The sequence below is a fragment of the Setaria viridis genome, chromosome 4, assembly GCF_005286985.2.
Source record: "Setaria viridis chromosome 4, Setaria_viridis_v4.0, whole genome shotgun sequence".
NCBI lineage: Eukaryota > Viridiplantae > Streptophyta > Magnoliopsida > Poales > Poaceae > Setaria > Setaria viridis.
This window is the reverse complement of record NC_048266.2, coordinates 25724908-25743629: the sequence shown is the minus strand read 5'-3', so window position 1 is coordinate 25743629 and position 18722 is coordinate 25724908. Positions and strand designations below refer to the sequence as shown.

Here is an 18722-nt window from a genome sequence, read left to right as displayed (position 1 = left end):
ACCCAGAACTCCTGCTGCGGGGTCGCTCCGGGGCAGCTGCCCCGTCGCCACCTCCGCGCATCCTCTCCTGTCAAATATTTCACACAAAGAGGGGAAGGAAAAAAAACGATTACAGCACCAGTACAGCACGACGAACAGGAAGTTGGAGCAATCGCTAGGAATTGAGGCGCTTTCTCTTGGCGGGTGGGGGGATGGGGTTGAAGAATCAGAAAGACGGCGGCGCTCGTACCAGGTGTCCCTCCAGCCCACGCGCTCGCACCGGCCGCCACTCGCAGTCGCTCGAGCCCGCGCGCCCGTACCAGCTACCGCCACAGGAGGAATGAAAGGGAGTCGCTCGAGCACGAGCGCCTGTACCGGCCGCCGCCACGGGAGGAATGAAAGGGATAAGGGGGAGGGAGAGAGAGATGAAAGAGATGTGAGGATAGGAGAGAGGGAAAGCAACCGGATAAAAAGGAGAAGGCAGTGTGTTTCGCTGGCGCAGTCACAGATGCGAATTTTTGTTTCCGTACCACATTTGCACCAGTTGCGCTGGCCGGCAACAATTATGTGCTGGCAGAAATCCTTCTAAACTTTTTATTTTCCTTTTAATTTTTTAAACCAAGTGAATCTGTTCAAAATTATTGAAACTCCTACAAAAGAATATATATATATGTACTCTATATATGTACAAATTATATTGAGATATATATAGGATGATTTTTTTGCAAGTTAGTTCACAAGTTGGAGAGTTTGAGTTGAGTCTTATGAAACATTATAAGTAATTAACCATTTGTTAACAATGTATAGTCCATTTTTCTTAAAACATGTCGAAACTTTTGTATCAAGGTTGTGCACTCGTAAAATGATTATATACCAATTTATATGACTTTCAGATTAAATTTAGATATTTTTAGAATTTTGTTCACAAAAGTTTAAATAGAAATGATAAATACACCTAATATATTTTGCGAACCTTTCATTACTTTCATAATTTGAGCTAAAATGAAATATTTGTCCTTAACATCATTTTTCTAAAAAAATTTATATCTTATATCTGAAAGATTTAGTTCAAATATCAATTAATATCAATAAGTATGCTTATAATCATTTAAATCTTATAAAATAGTACATGACTTCTAAAATTTTTGAAACTCCTACACAATAACACATGTCTTCTAATATATAACAAAAATATATTCTAATATGTAATATAAAGTTTTTAACTAGTTAAATATGTTTTGTCCTTACCAACAATGAAAATTGAAAAAGCATGCATCTATGCTGGCGGATTTTAACGCGCCAACTCCGGGACCTTTTGTGATGACGGGTAGCAATTAGGTCCACCAGCAATCAAAAATCAATACGTCAGCACAAATTGTTTTTGCCTAGTGTCACAAGATTACAAGAATACCTCCGTACGACTGAATTAGGCCTCAGCTTATGATCAATACAATCAAGGGGAAAAGAGAGACAACAAACTAGCCTCACAACTGAGTAATCTACAGTAGACCTGAAAGATTTCCATCGATTTGCCTTCTTGAGGTTCAGAATTGTAGTTGTGATGTATTGATCTATCACTGGATGAATCTGGGGACTCGCATGCCAAATCCACGCCCCATTTTCTCAACTCTGCACATTGAAAGAACAAGGGTAATACACTTCAGTTAGCAAGGAGCTGTGGTTCATAGCCCAAAACCAATACAGCAATTCAAGAAATTAAGGAGCATGACTGTTTCTGAAATGAGGATCATGTACGCCATCACACCACATATCGAAGTTCGTGGGACAGCATAAATAAATTAGTCTAACAGCTAGAACAAACAACCGTCCCACTAACATGTACAGTCAGGATTTAAGAGTACCAGCCAATGATGCCAAACCATCTTGACAAAGCCATGCACATGAATCTCTGATTAGATAACTAATTTTTGTGAGAAGTCTTATAAGATTTCCAGTTGGCCTGCAGGCAGTTGTAGAAACCTGCTCATATTTTTTAGATGAAAATCTTGCTTTGACAACTATGCAATATAGGATTCTCTGACAGACACCATATAGATTTTGACAATGCTTCCTTATCATTTCTAAACAGCAAAAGTTCGTTGTCAAGCACTACATGTTGAGCTGAAAAAGATCAGTGTGATCAATACTAAGAAAAGACAAATGAATTAGGGTACCTTTTTAAGAATGGGACCCATAACCCATCTAACAAGAAAGATTTTGTTGTTTGACTATATTGATTCTTGCATGTCTTTTAGGCATTGTAGAAGAATGGGTCACCAGGCACCTGAACCTTAGATCTTTAAGGACCTTTAATTGACATTTTTCAGGTAACTAGGCAAGATGTACATCAATATATACAACATCAGAGACTTAAAAAGAATTCGCAGGAAGCACAATATGATAGCATACTCGCAAGAAGTTTTGATTAATGAAGCAATCCAAAAAATTTCTTAATAAGAGATACTTACGTTGGTGCAAGCTTGCCAAGGCCATAAAGCTCTTCACCAGATACTTCATCTGAAACCTTTCCAGAATTGTCTACTACATAAGATCTACCAGGGGAATCAGAGAGTCCTCTAGTCACAAGCAAATCCAAATCCCTCTGGTGAAGCTCTCTTCCATTAACAAATACGCTAGTATTTCCACCAGCGCAGTTCTTGGGCATGGGGTAATTAAACTCTGGAACATAAGGCTACAAGAAAAATATGCACTTTGAGCTTTGATCACCACAGTACATGATAAAGAAATGAACAAAATACAAGACATTAGCTCATACAGGTATCATGCCAAGGCAAGGACGCCCCATAACACCCCAGAAGCCAGCATGGTAGTCATACCTAAGTTAAATAACATCAAGATCACATTTGTATCCGAAATATTTCCTTTTCATGTTAGGAAAGAACAGGTTAAATGTAAAAGCCATAACTCAATAGAAATTTACCAATAATCACCAGGGCAGATTGCTCCAGCAAGCTTCTCAGCCTTCCTGACCGCACGATCAGAGATAGGAAAGCCATTTACATACACCCTTGCTCTTCCATTGCGCATTCCATTATTAATTTTGAAGCTCCTTTTTATTAGATTGGTGAGAAAAGAATCACTGGGCTTTGTTCTACTGCAGCCAGTACCATGTCGCACATTTAATGCATCTTCTATGTATTCAGGTTCATCAAACTCATTGTCTGGAGATTGCATCTTGTTTGATACACATACATTTTTAACTGAGTTCTGCTTGCAACTCTCAGTTAATAGTATAACCTTTTCAGGTTCAGGTTCAGAATGAGTACTTCTACTTCCCACTCCAGAATGTTCAGATGGAGATGATTCACAGTGATCGCGATGTGGTAAGCTTGGTACCTGCGAAACAACATTGTCTTCAGGAGGAAGATCCCTGGAATGGGAAGTACCCTCAGAATTAGTTCCTAGAGGGGTATTGTTGTTCTCTGACTCGCTCAAATTTGAGTGCAGATCTTTTTCTTGAGACACAGGGCTCCCATCAGAAAAATGATAAACTGGAACAGACCTCTCATCTGGAGTTTGCACATTGGTTCGCATGTTATTCTCCTGTCCATCAGATAAATGTGTGCTTACTGCAAATTCTGATACATTGAGCCTGTTTCCATCAAGCTTGACTAGAATTGCATGTGAGCATGATCCACATCGCAATTTATACTCCTTCCCTGACAAGGATTGATTCTTTGGTATCTGAAGCACTTCGTAGCAATTGTAGCATATGGTGAAAGGGGCACCACCTGCAACCGGTTCACAACTCTGTGCAGGCTTCTTGCTTACATTGGCCCTCGGGTGATTCTGAGACAAGATATTGGTGCCTCTTGTGCAGTGTCTTTGCTGACCAAACAAGGGACTGTCCACAGGATAAACCCCGTAACTGTTCAGAAGATATGGAGCCCTTTGATCATTGAAGCCCAGGTGGTTTCCCTGTACAGGCATGAATTCTTGGTGGCAACAATGCATGCAAGAACAAGCAGCTTGGTGATAGAAGCCATCATGACGGCAAGAGAGGAGAGGATCAGGATCATGCTGTGCAAAGAAATAATTTTCAAAATTTCTCCATGGATAGAGGCTAGCAGGATAGCTAGAGGCTCTTGCATGCGGAATGGGCTCTGCATATCCAACACGATCTTGTTGTGCAGGCAGTGCAGCATAAACGCGAGGAACGCTAGGACTTCGCATATTCAAGGATGGGGAGTGATGTGAACCATTCCGGTGCAATTGAGGTGCATCATGCCTCAATTGACTCAGCCGGTCAGAAGTACCATATGAACTTGAGGCATCTGCTGCTCTACTAATTGGTGCACTTCCACTTGGCCCGTCAGTTACCTCGCAGGATTGCTGCACCTGGTCTCTCAACTCATCAAGCATCCTCAAAATCTCAGCACGGTCTTTCTCAAGTCCCCTGACTCTGCTTGGACCATCCAGGTTTCTTTCATTGGGGCGTTCCCTAGTAGAATATCTGTACCTCTGCTTCAAATGATAGTCAACAAGGCCTTCTCCATGATAACCATTGGGTGAAATGCCATTGATTGAAGGCCTCGGGGATATGTCTCTTACTCTCAATGACTGCCCCATTTCTCTGTTCTCCCAATCACGAATGTGTCGGTACTTTGCCTCTTTGCCATCATCTCTAACAGAAGTGTTCAGATTTGAGGAACTTGGCCCAGTCGCAATGCTATCATGATGTCCGTAAACTGGTTTGGTATGTACATCAGCCATTTTTCTGGTTTCTGGCCTATCAGCAGTGCTAGCTCCAGGTTTTGTTGCAGATGTCTCTGGAACACACTCCAGCACTTCAAGGTATTTCACATTTCCATTGTCTGTGTCATGTAAAGATTGGGCTGAGCTCTTCTTCTTTGCTGCAACATTTTCAGCACAGGATGACGTTATTTTCAGATATGGATTGCCACCTTATGACAGTTCAATTAGCCGTTAAAAAAAGGGAGACTAATGACCACCCTGTCATGTTGTGATACTCCTACTTGACAAGGAGTTATTTTCCCAAAAAAAAAGATATTTAACAAGGAGCTCAAAACGATGAGCCATAGAAGACTGGTTCTGAAACACTGGCGCCAAAGGCACTGCTCTGGCTCCACATTGACCTCAAAAGCAACCTTGAAAAGTACAACCGGAGACTAAACGGCAGCTAGGATTTTAAACTAATCACTGATGACAGGGTATATTGGATATAAAAATCACTGAATCAACTAACGTATAATATATGGGTCATATTCAACATTAAGTTAAAAAGAAAGACATGGGAGTCTTTGTGCATCTTCTTCTTCAAGGAAGCAATCCAACGAGGATCTAATCCGGGCAACTCCATACTAAGCCCAATGCAATCTATTTAAGAAGTCATAAAGATAACCGCAGATAACCTGAGGGGACAGAGGCACAGAGCAGTGCCCCATCACCAAAGCACAGGCTAGACTTTTGTACATTAGTATACTTTGTGCCAGAAAATAGAGACTTGGTTTGTCCAACTTAAAAATCAATCCAAAGGACTTTAGTATACTTTGTGCCTGAAAGTTCAAACCATAATTTGGATAAATATTAAGAAGTTTCATTTATTTCTAAAACATGTAGTAAATGTTATCCTGAAAACAAAACCTGAAGCTTACATTTGCTTGACAAAAATGGAGTGCGTATCTGTTAGGAAAATCAAGAATCTACATTTGCTCCTAAAAATGGATTTAACCTTTCCTGAAAAATCCAGGGAGCATCTATTCCATAAATGGAGTAAACAGTATCCTGAAAACTTCAGAAGATTACATTGTGCTCCTAGAAAATGAGTAAACATTTGCTTAAAGAACCAAACGTTTACATTTTGGCAATACGAGAAGAAAGCATTTTTCCCTTTCAAAAATTCAGAAGTTTCCAAAAAAAAGGAGTAAACATTCATTACCGTGCATTACCATATATACAAATCAAATCGAGGTCTGAAGTCAAACTAACTGACATAAAAAAAACAGCGATGTCTCGCCCCATTTGCAAAAGAATTGGGATAAAATCCCCTTTGCAAGTGTCAGCCAAAGACAATCCATTTGCGATGCTGGGCAATGGAGACCAAATTCTGTTCCAGAATAATACCTTCGTTCAGTGGGAACAAATGGAAGGATAGGGGCAGAGACGCACCTTGGAGAGCGGCGCCGCATCCGCCGCAGATGTAGACGGAGTAGGCAGGCAGCTCCGGCAAGAACTTGTCGCACCTGGGGCACCGCACCAACCGTATCCGCGCCGCCGCCTCGCCTTCCATTACCCCGGTTTCCTCCGCAACTGACAACTTCCTCTCCGCTGCGCCTCCGGTCACAAGAACCGCCGGCGGCGCATCAAGAATCCCCAAGAAGTTCAAGGTCGAAGTAGGAAGGAATACCTGTCCTCCGCTAAACAAGGTCCTCGACCAGCCAAGAGCAGCAAGAACCGCGCCCTGGCCGCCGGACCGAGCAACCGCGGCAAGGAGGTGTGTGCGAGAACTGTGAAGGAGGTGAACTGCTGAAGCCTGAAGCCCGGGAGAGGAGAAAGGGCGCGGGCTAGAGGATGGAGGTGGGGAGGGGAGATCAGGTGGGTGCGAATTTAATTTGGGTCGTCACGGGGCCATGCCATCTTGGCCTCTCTCTGACTCGGACGCGCAGCCTTTCCCACTGCCGCCGCTGCTGCGGCTTTCGTCTTTCTCGCTCGACGACGACGACGCACGCATAGGGCGCCTGCGCGCGCACGGGTAGGCAGGAAATTTACGCGACCATGGCCTACGTCGTCTGCTCGTATTTGTTTTTCTATGGGGAGGAGGAGGAGAGAAGTGGTCGCTCAACCACGCGTGGCCACGGGCTGGTGTCATACTGCTGCAATGCTGCCAATCAAGCTGACCTCCAATTCCCTCGTGTTTCTGCCCTGTTTTTTACGCGGTGTCGTCGTCTTCTCCGTAGGAAACCGTCAATGGTTCGTGTACTCAAACTGCTAGTAAAGCTGCTACTAGTGGTGAGCGTCGTTGGTAACAAACACATTATGTCTTATTCATGTATACTGTACTTTGATCCATTTTTTTTTTTTTTGCAAACTGAGGTGAGATCTCTCCACTCATATATATTTTTTTAACAAACGGACACCGAGACGGTGCCTATCTCATGTATAAAGCAGGTAGAATAACAGTCCAGCTAACCGGAAGGAAAAAAACTCACGATCCAAGAGTCTGGCTAGGTCTTTTGCGCCAGCCATAATCCATGTTGTGGCTTCCACTTTTATTTTATACATCAGCGGCTGGGGAGGCTTCTTGATGCTCAAAAACTTAACTTTCGTGTTCCTTTCCTTCCATAATTCCCAGATAATGAGAGTGTCGTGGTTATACTCGTCCACCGTTCGAGTGTGGCTGCACTCACTCATATATAAGGCACCATAATCCCCTAAAAGGCTAACAATATGTGCAGTTACATAAGGAGAATGACAAGGCCCCAAATTGTAAGCATTGGTGTAAATCAAACGAGGCAGGGGTGAGCAGCCCCAGGCATCCAGCTAAGAGCAACTCCGAGAGTACCTTAAAAAATTCTTCCCCAAAACTATGTATTGGGGGTTCCTCTAAAAAAAATTTTCCCCAAAAATATATCAACACACAGCAGATCGCTAATAATTAACCCCTAATATTTCAAAACACGCCACATCATCCTCACCGCAGCCAGCACGGCGACGTCGACTGCCGTGGAGCTACTGCACCACCCGCCGCCTGATCGACCATCCACCAGCAGCCGCTTCCTCGTCGGCACGGCACCGTACACCTCCTCCTCCCTTGCTGCTGATTGGGCCGCATGCAGATGACCATCAGGGGTGTCTTCCCCTCCTTGTCAATCGACTGCAAGCACACGAACAATTTGCCCCCAACAATAGCAGCGTAGCAGTGAGCCGGCGGATTCCTAACCGCGTAAACAGGTGGTATAAAAGGTGTGAATTTGTTATCCTGAGTTTCTGATCTCAAGGCCCGCGCCCTGCACTCGAAGGATCTGAATCCCGTCGGCGTTGCCGTAGTTGAACTGCTGGTACAGAAGCTCCTCCTTGGACTGTTGCAGCCCCATCCCGACCCACGAAATAGCCCAATCAGAGGAGGAGGAGGGGATTCTCTCGATCAAAAACGCCCGAGCAAGTCAGCAGAGGATCCTCGAGTCGTGCCATCGCAGGCACGGGTGGGGAACCGAGGGGCTTTCGGAGTGGTGAGGCGGGGGAACCAGCCTCGTCCCCGCCGTGGGAGGCGAGCGGGTGGTTTCTAGGAAGGCGGAGGGTGGCCTCGCCCCGCCGCCGCCTGGCGCTTGCCCCGGCCACCCGGACGCCGCCCCGGCCCACCACCGCCTGCCGTCCCTCATCCTGCCGCTCTCCCATTCGCCGCCGCTGTGCGAGGGGGAAGGGTGCTCGCGTGGGGGAGAGGGCAGCTCGCGCACGGGAATCGGAATTGGGGGAGAAACACCAACGCTAAAATATACATGGTGGCAGTGTGTTTTTTAGCATCACGAAAAAATTGGGGAAGGTTTGGACTGTTGGAGTTCGTTTTTTCTTTTTTTTCGTAAAAAAGGTATTGGGGTAAGATTAGCAGCCTCTTGGAATTACTCTAACATACTTCAATCTCTACTTAAAAAATTCGAATTTCGATAAAACTTTGAAAAAAACTCAAACTTTCCCGAGGCGAGTTTGAGTTTGGAGGAAAATATGCTAAAGCTCAGTTGGAGGTTTGTTGGCCTAATGTTTCCACGTTCACTTCAGTTTCTTGTAGGTCAGCCGTAATCAATCGCTACCATCCGTACCTCCGCACTTGCTGCCACAAACTAAACTCGTGGATCCTGATCTCATTGACTCCGGCATGCGTCGTGTCGAGATTTCCCTAACTCCTAGGAACATTCCGCCAGCATCAGATTTACCACGTCCCATTGTAGGCACGGCGGTGCCCGAATGCCGAGTGATATGTGCTTCGCCTCTGGGGAGCAGACCCTCGGCTGCTACCGTAGGAAGAGAAGGTGGTGCGAGCGTTATGGCGGCAATCACACGTGCCTCGTGCTCAAACTTGCCGCTCAATCACCAAGGCCCCCGTAGTGCTGCAATGACACATGAGCCCACATGCTACAACGACCGCAGACGAGCTCTTCCGCTTGGCTTCTCCCCGTGCTTGCAAATGGAGGGTGAGGTGAAGGTGGAGAACTGGCCCCCCACGCCCCCCGTCGGAGAAGAGGTGGCGGCAGCGTAAAGGGTGAGGTGGAGGAGTGCTAGTGGTGGTGGAGAGTCGACTTGAGTCAGGAAGAGTCACGAAACTCTTTCGCTCATGACACTGATTCAACGACAATGCAAAACTTGGCATGTGCAAGCCACCTCCAACCAAGATCGGACGGATGAAATTACTATGGGATGTTGCCTGACAACAGCTCGAAAAATTCACCAACTATGGGTCTATGGGGATTGATTGCCTATGACTTGGCTCTCCTGAGGATCTTGATTCGATTGGAATAACTTTATAAACAGTGAAGAACATCTGAACTGGTCAGCTGGCTGACTGCTGGGTGGACAAATGGACAACTGCACTCCACGTAGAGGCAGCAGGAGAACCAGTCAGTCAGACAGGTGGGCAAGGCTGCGCGTCGTTGACCTTGCGAATTAGTCAGCTCGATTTGTTGGCAAATCAGCGGATTCACGCAACACGAATGGATCACTTGGAAGTATTAAAACAAGAGAGCCTAGTAAAATTTTAAGGGGCAGTAATCTACTTACTTTGAAACGTAACCAATTTTTTGAGTGAGAAAAAGAAAGAAAATAAAGAGTGTCTGAAACTCGTGAACAGGAAGGGTGGAGGAAACACATTATCATCGGCACAGCACACAGCACGCGATGGTTCGGTGCTAATGTTGGGATCCGAGATCCCGAATGGATAATAGAGAGAGGAAGGGAGAAAATCATCCAAGTGAATAAGTGAACCAAGTAGGCAAAAGTTCTCTGCTTCATGCCGCGTCTGTTTATAGGGGGGATGAGATGGTTGTTTATATTAATTCTATTGGTGGGGTTGAATATTGCAAGTAGGTCCCTAGACTTTGCAAAGAGATCCCTAGATGTTACTCCCCAACCCTCACAAACAAGCTCTTGGATCCCATTTCAAGCCTCTTTTACACACAAGGGGGTCCCTAACCTTAGGCCTCCTAAGGCGCACCCCCAACAACGAACTAACAGACATGTGTTAAAAAAACATTGCAGAAAGAAGTTAACGACAAAAAAAAACATGTGAAATTGATGAGAGAGAAGCACGAGGGAACCTGCTCTAGACCTCAGGTGATTTTTTCTTCTTCTAAATCAAATTCATAGAAGGAATTCATCGAAAAATATTCATAGAAGGAAGTCCTTACTCATTACATCTTGAAAGAAAGGGTATATTTTTGTCTGCTTTGGTCATGTTTGGTAAAGCTCTCAGCAGCTCCGGTTCCTTCTGACACCCACCTAACACATCATTGTAGAAGTAAGGGTTGATATTCTCTTCCTTTTCTCTCCTCATAGCAGCTGGAGGAGCCGGTGGAGCTACAAATTATGGTTCCTCCGAGCCGGTGAAGCTACAAATTATGGTTCCTCCGACTTCGACTTCTTAGAGCTCTTCACACGCTACATTGGTGGTGTTAGGTGGAGCCGGAACCGCAAGAAGCCTGGCCAAAGTGGCCCTTGGTTTGCTGCCGCGACTGCCGCCGAGGACGCTGCTTCCTTGACGAAAATCGATTCGGAGAGTATCCCTCCGTTTGCCGCGGCAAGAATCAAGGTGCAGTCGATAGAGTGAAGACGAGGACGAAGAGCGCCCCGTGCTAGCCGCAGCGCATCCAGCGGCCACTGTTGCTCACTCCGGCCGGCTGGTCCCGTACCTCCCGCCGCTGCTTTCAGTTGGACGACCCTTTTGGCTCTTTCACAGTCTCCCACGCTACTGTCGCCACTGTCCCAATCCTATCCCCGCCTGCCGCTACCGCAGCGTCTGATGCTGTTTGGCTGTTGCTGTTGCTGCGGCCACTGCGCCGCGCTACAGCACGCAAGGCCGGGCACCATCCCATCCATCATCGCTCATCGGCCATGTGACCCGTCTGCGAGCCAACCGCAGCTGGCAGAATTATATTCACCGTACCGGTCGCGAGCATGTTTCCACCGCAACCCCATGGCATCACATCGGCCGTCAAAACTTTGGTTGGCCAGCACAGCAGACTGAAAAAGCAGCAGGCCGACCCACAAAACCTCCGTGATCTTTGGGGAAAAGAGGGGGATCCTCCCGTGTCCCGTCACCCTGGCGATGCGGATGTGGCAACGGATCCGATGGATGGATGGATGAGCCAGCTCGTCTCCGTTCCACGTGTGCCAGGCCGGCTTGGCCTTGGTTTTGGTTCCGGTTGCTTATTTTTAGCACCCGTTATATTAAATTTATAGATACTAATTAGAAGTAATAAACATAGACTATTTACAAACTCATTACATAAGTGGAGGCTAAACGGCGAGATGAATCTATTAAGCCTAATTAGTCCATAATTTGACAATGTGTTGCTACAGTAAACATTTGCTAATGATGGATTAATTAGACTTAATAGATTCGTCTCGTCGTTTAGCCTCCACTTATGTAATGGGTTTTGTAAATAGTCTACGTTTAATACTCCTAATTACTCTATAAACATTTGATGTGACACGTGCTAAAAATAAGCAAAGGGAACCAAACGCCCCCTAATCACTGGCAATGCTTGACTGACAAAGCAGGGGACCAGTTTATAGAAATGTGGATTAAACATTTATCTTTTATTGTTTATCTAGTGAAGAATTAGTGGGTGTTTGGATACGAGGTGCTAAACTTTAGCAGGTCACATTGGATGTTCGGATGCTAATTAGGAGGACTAAATATGAGCTAATTACAAAACTAATTGCGCAGATAAAGTCTAATTCGTGAGACGAATCTATTAATGCTAATTAATCCATCATTAGCAAATGGTTACTGTAGCACCACATTGTCAAATCATGGACTAATTAGCCTTAATAGATTCGTCTCGCGAATTAAACTCCATCTGTGCAATTAATTTTCTAATTAGACTATGTTTAATACTCCTAATTAGTATCAAACATCCGGTGTGATAGGTGCTAAGGTTTAGCATCCCTTGTAGGTAGGGAGGCCGTGGCCCTCTATGGCCATAACATAGCTCCACCGGTGTCAGTTATCACTTCACGTAGCCGCGGTTGCTTTGCTCGACTGTGTTGCGAATGAGCTGCTTCAATGCAGGTCGGCTCGTAACGGAACGGAACCGATGACTGTGTTCCTCGAGGGCTATTGGTTTTCGAAGAGGTGCTACAACTGCAAGGGAGCGAGCCAGAGATATATGGGGGGTGTTTGGGAGGAGGGGGCTAAACTTTAGCCCTGTCACATCAGATGTTCGCATACTAATTAGGAGGACTAAACATAAGCTAATTACAAAACTAATTGCAGAACCCCTATGCTAAATCGCGAGACGAATCTATTAAGCCTAATTAATCTATCATTAGTGAATTGTTATATTACTATAGTACCACATTGTCAAATCATGGACTAATTAGGCTTAATAGATTCGTCTCGCGATTTAGTCTAGGAGTTGTGTAATTAGTTTTATAATTAGTCTAGATTTAATACTCCTAATTAGTGTCCAAACATTCGATGTGACGGGGCTCCCAAACACCCTGTAGAAATCGGCCTAGGAGCCGCTGCTGTTGAAAAAGAACGTAAAGACCTTTCAAGTGATGGCCCTAATGAGTTAGCGATGTGACAACTCATTGCCAGTGGCGGAACCGAGAGAAAATTAAGGGTCTGTTTGGCAACATGTGTTAAAGTTTAACACCTGTCACATCGGATGTTTGGATGCTAATTAGGAGTATTAAACATAGGCTAATTATAAAACTAATTGCATAGATAGAGTGTAATTCACGAGACGAATCTATTAAGCCTAATTAGTCCATAATTTGACAATGTGGTGCTACAGTAACCAATTGCTAATGATGGATTAATTAGGCTAAATAGATTCGTCTCGCGAATTAGCACAGGGTTCTGCAATTAGTTTTATAATTAGCTCATGTTTAGTTCTCCTAATTAGCATCCGAACATCCGATGTGACACTGTTAAAGTTTAACACCTCGTATCCAAACACCCTAAAGGGGCCGAACAAACATCTGCCGCCGGTTCAAGTACTTAGCAATTTGTTCCAATTTTTCGTTTTGCCTTGGCTTCCTACAAGGATTTGACCTAATTTCGTTAAAAAATTCTATAATATTATGAGATAAGAAATAAAATTGAAAATAATTTAGGGGATATGCCATGACTTAGGGAAATAGGAACATCAGAAACAAGAGGATCCGCCGTGATGTTGCCCTCAATCGTAGCCATGATGCGATCACTTGCTCGTCGTCGATGGCGCAATGGCAGTGCACCGCAGATTGCACGCGGCGGGCAGCGGACGAGTCCCCCCACCCCCCACCCCCATTTCCGCATGCGTGCTTCTTCGTTTGTTGAACCCAGTCGGTACATGAATTGCTATTGCTAGTTGAATTAGTACTTGATTGGTACGAGTGATTTTAGTGCCCTTGGTATCTGAATTAGAGATTAGTTCTGTCATTTCACAATTTGTCAACTTATGAGTAGACAACACGAAGACGAAATAGAGGGCCCAATAAATTGCGGCCAGGTTTAGGGGGACGTTTGATTTGATACCCATGTTACCCTGTAATGCATGCTGGTTCCAGTGTTTTTGGCTCACCCAAGCCCAGCAGCAGCTCCTGCTAGTCTGTTCTCTTACCAAATCAAAGGCGAAACTGTTATGGACACCTTTTTGGTGAAAGGTTTAGGCGCAGGAATAAGAGTCCAGTTCAAGGTAGTTCTGTTTAGATTCAGTTAGAGATGGATTTGGAAATTAGTTGGAAGTTGTTAGGGCCGGCTCATTATATGAGCCCCGGCTGCATAATTGTAATCAAGCAAGAAGTAGAGGAATCAATCTCAGAGCCTCCAACGTGAGGGTGAGATAATTCATCTACCTCCAGCTATATCTATTGCCAATAATCTAGCCATAACAGAAACAGTGGCAACTAAAACCTGTGCAAAAAAATTGGTGGAGCCAGCAATTTGGTGGGGCTAGCGCAAGCTAAAACCAAAGGAGCCCTAGGTCTCTGTGGTTGTCAACATCCTAATAGACCTATTATTAAACCGGCATAATGTTTAAGATTACAGAGTTTTGAAAAGTATTGTTGTGGGTTGATCTTCCTTGGACAAAAGATCTTTTGGCTTGCTACAAACCTCGAAATCAATGGGGAGCTGCACGAAACTGCTACTGAGCTCACTGAAGCCCAGGGTGGTCCTATATCCTCCGGGTATACTTACGTCACAAGTCACATTGGTCCACGTCTGCTACTGACTAGCTTTCATGTATCATTGCAGCCAAAACCTAAGCAACGTTACAGAACACCAGCCAGCAGCTAGGTACTAGTAAACTATTCATGGTACATTGATGCATATCGATGCAGCAATTGGCGTCGAAATAAAGGGTGCGAACGAAGCAAAAGATGAAGAATGCAACCAAAGCCAACGACAGGGTAATCTTTGGGCAAAAGATCTCACACACCCCGCCAATGCAAACTTTGCGCTCCCAAAGAAACTCCTACTGTCCTACACATTTCAGATGCAACGAACCTCAGCAAGGGGCCTACTTTCAACTTGAACTTTCGTTCGAATTTGGGCGGTGCAAAGTTGAGAATGTCCGCCAGTAGGGAAGAAAGCAAAGTAGGAAACGAGAGGCAACAATCTTTTAAGAATTTTTGAGACGAAGATGCCCAGATTCCCTGTGAAACTTCCTCGCATGAAAGGTCAGCAGGAAAAGCGAGGTGACGTCTTCTCTGCCGCCAGTGCACGAGCCTCTGCCTCTGCCTGGCCCGTGATCATTCATTCTACTCTCAGATATGTTCTCGAATTCATTTTGGTGCACAGTCACAGAGATCAATGCAGCATTGTTCTTTATCAAAGGCGCCTACAGTTCCATTCCATCTCCCCCTTTTCTCTTTTGATGAATGTATCTTTAGGAATAATTTCACCTTTAGCTTTGGAGTACTCTTTTTAAAATGTAAGGCCAATGTCTGGATTCTTTCATTGTTTGGGCTCGAGCTGGACGTCCCATCTCCCATCACCGCTTCCCTAGCTACCTGTTGCATTGCAGTGTAGCACTGCCTGAGCTAGGCATCTTGTGGATGGGTAGCTGTGTCAGAAGGTGTGTGCACAAAGATGACGTCTTTTCCTGTGGCTCCTGTTTTTCTTTTTAAACAGGTTGTAGTTACCTGTTTTCAGACAACATTACATGAAAACAATAACAAAACACAAGAGACTTACTTGGCTAAGCAGGCAGTCTTCTAGTTGAGAAGGCGCCCTGTCTCTGTTTTTTTTTTCTTTTCTTGCCTTTTTTCTAAAAAAATTGGAAGTGTTCTGACTTCTGATAGCCTTTGCCTTCAACCATGAGGAACAACTGGCAAGGGAGAATCCCATGCTGTGCTACAGTTGCAGTATTGAATGCCACGGAGTAAATAAGGGTTCTTAAATGTTTGTTCGGATCCATGAACGATTATTGCATTCAGACAGCGATAGTGTCTTTGAATCATTTTTTAGAAGATGCAGAGTCTGAGTCCTTTTCTTTGTGAAAACAGTTCGAGTGAGATGGGAAAGGTTTAGCTATACTGTGGCAGGGAAATCCAGAATTCCAGACCAGTACGGCCCAAACTATGAGACTCAAATCGTCAGGCTCGGCCCAAACATGTTTCAGGCAAGCCCAACCTTGCTCGCTTTTCTCTGCAAAACAGGCCCAGTCCATTGCACGGCGAGCTCCTCTTTACTTCCCCGGATTTATTAGAACGGGAGACCTCACCTGCCTATAAATATAAATATAAAAGATCACGGTCGATTGAGAGGTATCTAATCGATCAAAACATATCAATCTACTATTTTTTCTTTTTTTTTCTCTTTACCCTAACTTTTCAGATCCCATCTTGTTGTTCTTCATTCGTCTCTACGGCATCTGAGAACGTTCTAGGTGGCCTACCAACCCTAGAACAACCCAAGGTGCTTGCCCTGACGGGGTTCCTCACGGGCAAATGTTCGTTGGTCCTTCGCCAGGCTCACCGGCGAAACCGATCTGTGCAAAGGCATTGTAAGGAGCCCCTCCGCACGCTGCACGTTCGAGTGCAAGTATTTGGCACGGTGTGTTTTTGTGCCAACATACTTTTTGACGACTCCGCTTGGGAAGAAAAGGCAATCATCGGCTGCGATGGCCGGCAAAGATGACCTCTCTAGTATTAGCCCCAAGAGGGCTGTCATGCCAACTCTTGAAAGTCTTCTAGAAGATGTTTGCCAACGTTTTTGCAGAAAATCAGAAGGCGATAGAGGAATAAGAGTTGCAACGCAAGGAGCGTGAAGAAAAATACTTGCAACAATTACATGCACATTATAAGGTGGATTGTCGAGGCGCGGTGATTCAAGTCAAGAAAGTCACATTCTCCTCCAGCAAAGATTTACCACTTGAGGTGAAAATCAATGTGAGCACATCATCATCGCCATCCCCTTTTGTTACCATAGACAATCATAATATTGTAATAGATTATTTGTGCTTATCATTAGCTAAAAATATGCAGGATATGGTAGATAAGCAATGGCAAACAAATTGAAGGGGTAACGATGTTACATCTGTTTGTGATTTTGTACTACCTTAAGCACCATCTTATAGTACATCCGTAGCACGTGCAGTGGAGCCTTAGTATAGCATGCCGTTGAACTATTTCGTAGGAGGTCAGACTGGTCCATGTGCCATGGTTCTATATTTATCATCTCTAGAGTCTATAGCTACTATACCTCCCATTCAAGCTGGCTTTGGTGGATATGGTGAGGTTACTAGTTTTGTAGCTTCATATACTATAGTAGCTCTATTGACGCTTGTTATTAACACACTTTTTACCATTTAAGTGGTGTTTTCATACATATTATTATACTAACCCGTCACTTGGCACCTGAAATAACCTTATTTTCGCATATGCATTGTATTTTGAAGAACATTCTATTTTTGCATGAAATTGGACCTAAAAGTATATTTTTGGATAAAGCCCCGAATGAGCAATGAACTTGTCAAAGACAAAGGCCAGCAGGCTTAGAAAGAGCCCAGGCCGATCAGCCTGGTGAAGCCCAAGCCGATCGGCTAGGGGTCTTCTAGTCTCCTCCGACGCTCATGATTGGCAAGAACTCCTCCAAGATTACTTAAGGGCTAAGATTGTGAAGATATGATAAGTATCACTTCGGAATCAAAGAGGAATCAAAGAAGATCAAGTGGAGATTTAGAAAGTTATCAAAAATTAATCTCATCCTAAAGCTATAGACGTACCAGGCCTACATGCATACAAAAATAAGACTTCAGGACACGTAAAAAGACTTGGAAATGAAGGAAGGCACGAGAGGCCACAAGGAAGGGCCAGGCCGATCGGCTTGGGGCTTTCCTTGCTCCTCTCGCCTTTCAATTCCTGCCACGTGGTCTCCAGACTATAAATACTCTGATATTTCATCGAGCACGCAGATCAATCTACTAGAAGTCGACGAATAGAGGGACACACACCAGTGGGAGCTGAGGGCCGCTGCAAATCTTTGAGGTTGTCTAGGAGATGGCTTAGGCTAGACCCTAGCGGTCATGGTCGTCCCTGCATAGCGAAGCCATGGTGGAGTTTTGGACCTGAGCCTTGTGATCATCAAGGTTTATGTACACACAATGGTGATATCAATCTAATCTTGTGCTTACTTTGATCTGTACGATGCATGCTTATTTTCATATGTGTAGCTACCATATGCCTTTAGTAGGAATAGATGTAATCGTGGTGATTAGTGTCTGTCTTGCGGATACATCTTAGTAGTGCGTAGGAAGTCGGTGTGATTACCCTTGCGTGGTGATAGCATGTACGAGGAAAAGGCCGAACGATTGCATAATGTTGAGTAGAATCAATGGCGAGTATTGTTTGAGTTGTTGAGGTAAAGCTTTGGGAAACCAAAGGTGTCAACACACACCTCGCAATGGCGACCACAAGAAAGTAGGCCGGTTGCGAGCCGCCTTTCTGAGATATGACTCTTTATCCAGGTGCTACATAGCTTGGTTACTACTATGGTTGGATCTACAACAAGAAGACAATAGGCTCATACTACCTTTGGTTGTGTTACCCCATATAGATGGATGTGATCTGTTTACCCTATCTATAGTACTTATCTCAATTGGGTTTACCTTTATCATGTTATTGTTAGATCCATTTAGCAAGATAGAGAACCCTAGTCAATTCACTACCGATCCATGAATTGATAAACCTTGGATGTAATACTCTGAGGAAAAAGCTACGATGATCCGTGCGCTTGTGGTTCACAAATTGGAGTACTAACTGCCGTCAACAAGCTCATAGCACTTTGTCTGTAGCACCTTTTTGGAGCAGGTGTTCCATATGGTTCGATGTCTAACGCACAATTTAATAGCTATCTGCGACATAATGTTCCTGATCCACTTATACATCAGAATATGTTGCAATCGAATGCTTCTGCATTAGGCCAACTACTATTCAAGAAGTTCTTGATAATTTTCATACCAAATTGGCTAAACAAATGAAGGAGGATTATGGAATAGATGTGAAATATAGAGCTCGTACGTATCAAAAACCGTATCCCTTGAGTGTTGATTCGGTTT

The 18722-nt window shown here is 44.5% G+C and overlaps 1 protein-coding gene across 1 annotated transcript; it reads right to left on the bottom strand.

The window, feature by feature from the left end:
- Nucleotides 1–1313: 1313 nt before the first annotated feature.
- Nucleotides 1314–6759, bottom strand: LOC117852607 (uncharacterized). Its single transcript, XM_034734772.2, has 5 exons — nt 6130–6759; nt 2921–4853; nt 2756–2816; nt 2448–2671; nt 1314–1608 (listed from the first exon to the last, which is right to left on the bottom strand). The coding sequence occupies exons 1-5, from the start codon at nt 6248–6250 to the stop codon at nt 1554–1556; spliced, it is 2394 nt and encodes a 797-aa protein (XP_034590663.1). The 5' UTR covers nt 6251–6759; the 3' UTR covers nt 1314–1553.
- Between the last annotated feature and the right edge of the window lie 11963 nt (nt 6760–18722).